Source organism: Merops nubicus, unplaced genomic scaffold (genome assembly GCF_000691845.1).
Source record: "Merops nubicus isolate BGI_N331 unplaced genomic scaffold, ASM69184v1 scaffold47114, whole genome shotgun sequence".
Classification (NCBI taxonomy): Eukaryota; Metazoa; Chordata; class Aves; order Coraciiformes; family Meropidae; genus Merops; species Merops nubicus.
The window spans coordinates 10,708-20,834 of NW_008605817.1; the positions used below are offsets into that span (position 1 = coordinate 10,708).

The window sequence follows — 10,127 nt, forward strand, 5'->3', positions numbered from 1 at the left end:
GGAATGAGAGCTGGCCTGAAACTTCTTTGACTTATACACTGAGGTCAGCTAGTCCAGCAACTTGTAGGATCAGAGGAGGCACTAAAAGATTAATTAAACTTGTGGTTTTTGTACCGCGTGAGATGATCAGTCACAGTAGGGTTTTTTTCACTGTTTTTGTGTCAAGGTTTTTGTAGAACTTAAATTTGGCAATGAGTTAAAAAATTAATATGGTCAGATTTTTTTTTTATAAACTCCTGACTTTACCATGTTATTAAGAAAATAATCTCTCTCTAATAAAGCTCTTTGCATACTCCTGCTACTGGAGTAGCTTGGCAAACTGAGGTCAGCTGACAATGGAGCAGGGAATTTCATAGGGTTTGTTTTCTCAATTTCTTTGTAATAGCTGCCTTCAGAAAATTACTAAGTTTAATTATGCAAAAAAATCATTTTCATAACTCCTCCCACTGAGCATTCTCTCTCTCATACAAGACATGTCATGGGAAGGAACTGATAAGTACTGTGACTTAGTCTTCAAGATTATATGTACCATTTAATTGAGATTAATTAGGCAGAAATATTCAGTTAACTCTGATAAAAGCCTCTGACTATTCTGCCCAATGGTTTAAATTCCTTCCTCCTAAGAGAGACATCTATAGCCTTATGCCAAGGAGTATATGTATTTATTAGACCCACATCTATCAGTATGGTAGGTCACTGTTATTTAAGTTAAATAACATACAAATGATCAGAAATAACCAGGATAGCAAAAAGATGGTGGCTTGAATCTGTGATAATAATATAAAATTTCATGAAGCACAAGTTTATACATTTCTTCGTTCAGGCTATGCAGTTATTTTATACAGAACAAATCAGGTCTGTGGATGGTAGTGATCAGCATCATCCCTGGCAGAATTTTTATCTCTGTTTTTAACACACTAATTCATTACACTTTATGCAACACTTGGGGACTTAGCACGCATCCTCTTCAAGTGTTAGTTGTATTTCTTGTATCCATATAATTCAGTGTCATATTACATCTCTCTCTTCCATTGAAAAGCCTTTCAAAGTCATTATAAGACATCTCCACACCAACGGTAAGTCTTTTTTGTAATTTTGAAAATTAGATTACTACGTAATGGACAGCTGCTAATATGTACCTTGGAACATTTCACTTTGTTAATGATTCTTGATGTCTTCTTTTCTCGCTCTTTGGATTTAGCTCCTCTTTCACTCAGGTATATTGGTGTCCCTAAGCCTTTCTGGGCCACAGCTGGAGAAAGTGGTGATTGACAGGACCCTGGTGGGGAAGCTCATCTCCGACACCATCAGTGATGGTAATTACACCCACGTGCAAATCAATTGCCTACATTAACAATAGAGGAGAAAAACAGTATGTCAACAGGTAGACTAATTATTGCCACTGGGGACTTGCAAACACAACAAGTAATTGCATGTAATGCCAGAGTTACAACCCTCAGGACTAAGAACACTTTAAGAATAATATTTAACATCAAAGTTTTCAGGCTTGTCAAATAATGAATGGGTTTCTAAAATTCAGTTTCTTACACGTTTTAATCACTGTGAACGTGCCATCTGAACTTGTCATGTTTATTTCATAAGTGGGAAAATGGGACAGAACCAAACATAAGCCAACTGATTTATTACATGGGATAGTTATTATTAAAATATTTACTTACTAGAAAAAGCTGGATAAGCATTAGTTATGTGGAGGTGTTCTGCTTTAGTTTCTAGATTTCCAGAATCTCAGTATTGTTATTAACAAGTCATTGCTAAAAACGAAGGTTTATTTTAATGCAGAAGAAAACTTATGAAAATTGACCTGATTTCAATAGCTTTATAATATGACAATAGTTTTTTCAATGTGTTTCTGCAGAGCTCCACTGAGAACTTAACTGAGTATCGTGGCATTTACATGATCAAGAATATGGAATTTTGGTGCAAGCAAAATTAGACATACATTATCTTCCAAAATCTTAAAACATGGACCCAAATTACATCCTCTTAATAAGAATATATGCTAGATTTAACTTTGATCTTTAATCATTTATTTACTTCTATATCCAGGCATCTATTGAATATTGGCCTGGTTATTTAAAAAAAACCTGCAGTACTGTGTCCCTCTGATGTTTTCTTATCAATATGTTATAGTTTAGTCTTGAAAAATATAAAAAAAATTTAACCCTAACCTCATTGGCTTAATGTGTCATAGAAATACAAATATTTTTTTAAAAATACCATTAACTAGAAAACCTTACAACTAAAGCAATAATAAAAAAATATTGTTTCCTACAGTTATACCACTCAAACTGCTATAAAACCTGTTAGATAATGGCTTGTCCTTATTTTAACTTACTCAAGAATTTCTTAAACCTCCATGTTTGGTAATACCCGTGTCTGAAGGTGACATAGGACTGCCTCTGATGAGTAAAAGCAAAATCCCTACTACCTGTCTTTGCAATACATGCTTTATTTTCATGAGCAAAAAAAGAAGATACTACTTTTACCCATGCAAATACTGTTTTAAGTACGAATTTTTATACTGAACTAACCTTATGTGAGAACATAATGTCGTATAATAAATTAACTTTAATCCAATGTAATTGCACATCCTTCCAAATCTAGTTTGGAATTAGGGTTATTAGTACAAAGTTGGCAAAAAAAATGAATACTTAATACAAAAAGCCTGGGTAAAAATAGTAGTTCTTATTTTAACAGTTGTGTATATGTAGAAATGGACAAGGAATATTATCTGCCAAAATTACTTATGTATTTTTGTCATTCTAACTCAGAGCAGCATGTCCTCTTAACACTTGGAATAAAGGTCAGATTGTGTACACAAAATACAGCATTAAGACTGTATTTATAAACCTCCTGCCTCTTACACAGTCCGTCTGATTTTTATTATTTATAGGGAAAATGTAAAAATTAATTTAATTAGAAATGATAGAAAGAAAAATTCCTAAAAGAAAACAGTGTTTTTCATTTTCTAAATTGTTTTGTGGCACTGAGGTCTTGTGGTACGAGTATATAGAATATTAACTACACTGCCAGCCTTTTTAGGGTAATCTGACTCTGAAGCATATGGATCCTCTCTGAATAATGGTCTAACTCTGCCCATAGTTGCATTCATGTCAATCTAGTCTCCACTTCTCCCCAGGTCAACCACAAATATGAAAATCAAGGGATTGCTAGTCTCATTCACACCTGCCCAGGGATCTTTGAATCCTACTTTCTTTCCTCCAATCAAAACAAATTTCAGAAGCATCTGAGGTGTGCTGTAGGTCATCTTTAATATAAAGCATGTCTGTGAGGAGCTCAAAATATTTTAACTGCATACATATTGAAGATACCATACTCTGGTTTTTAATTTTCATGTGGCTTTAGGATCTTGGTTGTAGCTTCTAACTCATGTCAGACACTTTATCACCTTTTTTTTTTTTTTTTTCTCAAAAGCTGATGTTAATGATGTTAAAATTTCAAAGGCACTTACTCAGCTTTCAACTTTAACCTTTAGAATTTGCATACCAGATACTTCAGAGCTGTGCCAGTTGGAGAATGCAACTGGTTGTAAGTTAGATCAAAGCAAAGCTGAGTAGCCAGTTTTCAATGCTTATATGTAAGACTAAACCGTCAATCTCCTTAAGGATATGTAAAATATGTTTAAGAATCTAGGATAGTAGCACAATTGCATTATTTTTTTGTTGTTTTTCAGGGATTGTTCTGTGGGATTTTGTTTGCATATTTTTAAATCCGGTTCCACTTTACTTGGTATTTTCCTTTTAGCAGAGGTTTCTGTTTGCTTTCTGAGGACAACTTGCTAGCTTTACTTTAAAGCTGATTCTCAGTAACAATTCTTCAGTGATCTAGTACTAGTTACACTGGTAATTTACTTCTTTCTCAAGACATCTCTTCAGAGGTGCTTGAACACCTGGATAATACTTGGGAAAAATCCTAGATACTATTGTCTAAACATTTTTTATTGTCAAATGGGTTTCTATTTTTATGACTATTTTGGTCTAGCACCCTTTTATGATAAAAGAGTGAGGATTCCACTGCACTATTCCAGGCTCTAGGGGAGGCTCTTCCCTCTCGGTTTGCCTGTATTGTTTGGGTGCCCCCATGTGAAGCTTTCAACAAATTCATAACTCCTCTAAAGCGTAACTCTGTACATAACAGCCTCCTTGGTGTCTGCAGCAGCACCTGGAACCCTACAATGTCAAAATACCAAATACACCTCAAGTACTAATCTACATTTACCATCCCTAACGCTAACTATGCTGTGTTACGCACATTTCTGAAATACTGATGGATATTACAGTAAGAAAAAAAAAATTGAAGTCTGAACCAAGATGAAAATGAATGTAGAAGGGCATAAAACATATATTTAAATGCAGTGGTAACTTGATATGAGATAATTTATTCAGGTTTATGTAATCAGAGTACTCCCTAGGCTTTATTTCTCATTTCCAAGAAGGTCCTGGCAGGATGACACATTGATGCCTTTTAGGAGATTACAGAGGCTTCGGTGTAATATTTAAGACATTGTCTTGAAAAAATTGCTTTTTGCAGTGTCTCAGTGGAAGGTTCAGTAATTTCTTTCGTTACTAGGAACAGGTATTATAGTAGTGACAATTTATATTTGTTTTTCAGCTGTTTTTACAGACAGTTTCATCATCTTGTCATTTGAGGACTGTAACCAACTCTGCTTTATTCAGTTTACAAAGAAGATGGATTCTCCTGATGTAAACAAAAAACTGGAAAAACTCTCTTGTTTGGACTTTAAGGTATAGCTGTCAGTGGTGGCTATTGATACTGCAGTAACTTTACATTATAAATCACTGATACTTGCTGATATGATATAGCAGTATAAATTGCAAACCTTTATATAACTGACCAGAGCAGCTTAAATTCTCAAAATGACAGTTATTGAAAAGTCAAAAAAAAGTACATGGCATTCTGAGTTAATGAGTTAAAATACTGTGCCAAGAGGAATCCAATTTTCTACTGTATTTAGGTTAAGGGCTCAGACACACAGTTGAGTTACCCCTGCTTAACAGATTACCTTGTGTCAGTTGAGCAGCAGTAACTGACCCTTTGCACATTCTGAACATCTAACAAGCATGAAGCAAAATCTGTAATGGTAAACCTCAGTGTAAAAGATTTAAGCTAATGTGTTTTACCTCTTGTTTGCTGTGGGCTAAAAGCGCCCGCATGGTCAATTACTACAGCCCAGCTGATATACACGAGCTCATGAAGGTATGATAATTCAGTCATCTGTCAGAGCTCCAAGACTGTTGTAATTCTTTGCAGAAACTTTAATTTTCCTTCTAGATACAGTAATCATATTGTTGGGAGAGTTGGTTTTACAATTAAGCCACTGAGCTAGGACTCAGGATATAGAAGCTGAGTTTCTTTACAACTGAGAAACTATGTGTGTGACCTTAGGGAAGTGACTTGGTGCTTCTGTATCTCAAGTCACTGCTTACACGGTGAAGATTAAAATACTCCTTTTTTCCAGCCCTTTATGTATGAGTGTGTCTACACTGCAGTCATAGCAGTAGCTGGAAGGTAGTCTAGAGATAGCTGAGCTGGTTTTAAACCAGCCAGTTTGGATGTCAGTAGAAGCTGACTGATCTCAAGCTGAATTATGCTGTGTCTTGGATGGATCAGGATGTGTAGACTTAACTTATTTTGACCGTAAACTCCTTGGCATCAGATCAGTGGCTGACCTTAGGTGGAAGTGCTTGGCACTACAACGGTGTGAAAAAGTAATCAGCCAAAGGCAATTAACTTTGAACAGACAGAGGAGGAAAGAGGTTGCATCCAGTTTACTGCAAGAATGAAGAAGAGACAAGCCTTTGCCCAAGAAAGGCAGAAGGATGCACTGAGCAAATGAGAGAGTTTCTGTGTATATCAGACTGGATAAATGTTGAGGAAAACAATCTTGTGCTAGCAAATATTTTCCTCTTGACAACCTCTCAGTAATGTGCTTCCTCACATAAGGCAGTTTGAATCTGCAAGGCAAGATTTTTAAGGGTGTGTTTGACTGAAGTTTTGCCTTAATACATTTGAACTTGCTTGGTAGAAATGCTTTCTGCTAGGATGAATATCTAATACATTTTCCAGGCTGTTTCAGTTCAGGGCCTCTTTTCAGCAATGACTTGTGTTTGCGAGATTGATCCAGCCTCTATAACGTGGATTTGAGACAGTTCACTGTTCACCAGGAACTGAGCTGATACGTAGTTTACTTTAAAATGATGTGCACTTGTGCCTGGCCTTTGGTGTTTGCTAAGGTTGTGTTTTACAAGCCAGTGTGGTGTGGGTTGTTTTTTTAATAGTGCTAAATTTTAATGAAGAAGCTGTGGTGAGCTGAAAACTGCCTTGATCATTTAATTGTGGGGGTTATAGCTCCTTAATTTATATTTATAAAATATATTTTCATTCTGAGTATTGCTGGGCACATTTTGGATCTAATGGTTACAGCATTTTTTTCCTGGGAAAGAAGGAAAGCCTAATCCATAGAAAACTGTCTCTGCCCTAGGAAACCAGAAATATCTGCTGCACTCCTTAATAGGGTTGTTACGTTCAGTTCTTTGCTGACACAGCTGAGCTTCTAGAAACGCCTCCATGTTCAATGTTAACTTTGCTTTCTCCTGAAATCAGTGGGAATCACTATGGATTATTTCTTTGCCAGCCAAAAAAAGGCATTTGCATTTTTTAATTGAATGTTCTTTTGTGTGAGGCTTGCTAGTTAGGCAGCTAAATATAATTTTTATTATCTTCAAAATTGCACCAGTGTGAGCCAGCAGAAGGTATTATTCACTACTGCATCGATATTACATCAGTTCTCTGCACTGAATTAGAGTTTTTCATGGCTGATTTTGGTGAGACTTACAAAAGCCAGAAGATCACAGACATAGTCAACACTAGTGTTGTTATCAGTAGTAACAAACAAAACAAAGATTGTACTCAATTGCAAATGTGCAAACTTGTAACAATACATAATTTAGAGAAATTAAATTAAAAGGTGACTTGCACTACTATAGAACTACTACAGGAATGAAATGTGGAGCTAAGATTCAGGAAATTTGGGTGTAGCCTTCCTTTCTGCCTCTGACTTTTGGTATAGCCTTGAGAAATGTACGTAGTACTTGGGTTTAAATTCCCATTTCTAATATGAGGAAAATGCTTACTTACAATCATATGTGATGTTATAATTAAATTTCTGTCATATTAACGTTTTAATTTCTTTAGTACCTGGACAGAAGTAACTTCATGTTGTTCAGTGTCTAGCCTCATGATGGGCAAAACTGGCAGGGAACGTTAGGCAGCACTAGACTGCAAGAGTGCTACTAATAAGAACACGTCAACCACGCTTTCCTGCTCACAGTTTGATATGTATCCAAAAGTTGGGGGTTTTATACAATACATACCTAAATGGAGGAATTACTTTCTCTATCATCTCTTTGTACATGATACCACCTTGGATTTTATTTACACTTTAAAAGGACAAAGGAAGACTTATTGTATGAATCACTACAGTCTTGAAGGCCATCAAAATATAAACCAAAATATTATTAATTTGTCCTTTCTCAGTGGCATAACCCATGTTTGAGAGTGCCATGTCTAATGCAACATATAAAGGTTTACAAGAGATTTGTGGCTGTTATTACACGCAAAATTGTTATGAATCGTTACTGCTGCACTACAGGACTAATTAATATCTGTGAAAGTATTTGTGTTTTTCCATCCTAATTAATGTGTTGTCACAAAATTAACTGTTTATCTGTAGTTTTGATTCAAGTACCTGTAAACCTTTACTTCTATTTTATCTTTACACTTTTACGTGTTTTGAGAAGTAAGTAAAACACAGGATATTCTGAAAATATTGACATTTTGCAAGTTTTTCCCATCTGGGTTTTTTAATCCATTTCAATTTACTGAAGGAGGAGACGGTACAAGGAGTTAAATGTTTACCATGAGAGAACAACATTGGTAATTACTTTGATTTCAGTTCCTTTTGATGTGTATTCAGGGGATGAAGAGGTCAATAATATTATGACCATGCAAATAGAAAAGGGTTCTTTTTGACCATATAAAAACCAGCAAAGGATTATTAAAGCATTAACCTTGATTTTAATGGCCTTGGTTGAGTGGTGAGATCACAATTTGGATGAGCCTGATTATTTACTAAATACAATACATAAATGCAACGGGTTCTTAACACCCATTGCACTCTGGCATTATCGCATTACTGCCATCCTTTGTTGCCTTGCAGACAGGAATATGAAAGCAATCTGTCATGTAGTGAGACTGGCTCCAGAAGCATTTCTCTGATAAGAAGACCCCCTGCCCTTTGCTAGTGTCTGGTCCAGTAGGCTTAGCCATGCGCTTAATCCCCAGAAAGTGGTTCGATTATTGCTGACCAGCAATGGCAAGATAGTTTTTTTTTTTCCCCTAGCTATCAACCTTCCATTAATTCCTTAAGCAGAAATGCGGTGCAATCTATATTTCCTTGGCATGTGTCACCCAGATGGTGCACTGCTCATGTTTTCAAATAACCATGCTCCAAAATAACAGAGTTTGAATAATAAATTCCACAAATCCTTCCTGAGAAAGAGGCACAATTCTCAAGAGCTGCATAAACTTTACGCATGATGCTGTAGCTCATCCACATTATGCAGAAAAGTATATATTCTCTTGTGGAGCGGATGTTTGTATGTGGATTCCTTAATTTAGGGAGGAAAAAGAAAGATATGTTTGCTCAAACGCTGCAGAATATATTTAATATTTGATTATGTCTTAAACACTAGCCTTAGCTCCCTGGTCAGCTTTGCAGAACTTGTCATTTAATATGGCTAAGCTTAAATCCTCTGTGTAGGTCGATGCTGTCAGGCAACCATGACTGTACATTTTGGTATTGATTGGAGTCATTGCAGTAAATTCCTTCTTAACTCACATTCCTTTCCTTCCAAATCCTCCCCCCCTAGATAAAAGTGTGAGCATGTCTTTTTCTGTCTGAGGTGATATTTTTTACATTTACAGACAGCCTATATGAAGATATATGTATGCAGTCCTCTGTGTATATATACATTCTCTTTCACACATCCAAAGATAATGCTCCCAATTGCTCCTACTATGCTATTTTATCACCTCAAATATTTCCTGCGTTTTTTCTTCCATCAGATTTCTTATACTGATATACTTGGACCAGAAGGTAGAAGGATGAAACGTCACCTGGCAATAAACTGTATGCAAGATATGGTCATTTGCTGGTGGTCAGCAACTAGTGATGGAGCATGGCCTTGGTCTCCTATTTCCTGTGAGAGGGACAGAGCCAACCTATTGCTATTAGGCTGTGCACATGGCAGATTGGAGGTAAAGTGCTGAACTCTCTTGTTATGTGATTTTTCTGATTTTCTAAAGAAATAACTATTCGACTTCAGTGCATATTCAGGTAGATATAAAGAACAGATACAATAAAATCGTAAGACAGGAAGATCAGCCTACTGAAAACAAAAGTGCCAGAGTACCACTAGAAAACTAATCTGAGTTAGAAACTGTAGCTGTTGCATGCTTGTCTAATACAATTATTTTACATTGTCTGCAGTGTTTACTGATAGGCATTTTATATCCATTTTGAGTGTTTTGTTATAAAATTTCAGCTACATGCAGATGCTGCTGAAGTTGTTATGAGAATTGATCCAATCGAGAACCAATTTTTTTTCTTAAAAGAAAAAGCCCAAATTCCCCATCTACAGGTGGGAATGTAAGCTACAAGTTAGAACAAAGCTACAACCTGACCCTCTTCCTGACGCTTAGCTTACCTTTTTAGACACGTTTCCATTGTTTGAGAATATTTGGACCCAGTTTCTTGTGTTATGTAAAAACTTAAAAATCAAGCTATCTGAAAAGAAGTGTACCCTGAATTTAAAATGTAAAAGATGTTCTGAACTAGTGTCTTCTATAGATGCTCCTGTATTGGGAGATTTATTGTCAGTTTAGCTTAAACCACTACTCACATGGACTAAAAAGGCACTGACCGTGGGAGAAGAGCACAAACCTGAGGATCAGCTGTGGAATAGCTGTTCTGGAGTAGCTATTACAGGCTATTTCCCTGTAGG

The 10,127-nt window shown here is 36.0% G+C and overlaps 1 protein-coding gene across 1 annotated transcript in view; it reads left to right on the forward strand.

Moving 5' to 3' along the window:
• Window positions 1-10,127, forward strand: part of WDPCP (WD repeat containing planar cell polarity effector) — a gene marked incomplete at both ends in the record, with an annotated part of 33,340 nt that overhangs the window by 10,498 nt on the left and 12,715 nt on the right. The window contains 3 exons of the mRNA XM_008939438.1: window positions 1,202-1,316; window positions 4,654-4,787; window positions 9,190-9,381. Coding sequence (XP_008937686.1) covers window positions 1,202-1,316; window positions 4,654-4,787; window positions 9,190-9,381 — 441 coding nt within the window. The remainder of the gene's footprint in view (window positions 1-1,201; window positions 1,317-4,653; window positions 4,788-9,189; window positions 9,382-10,127) is intronic.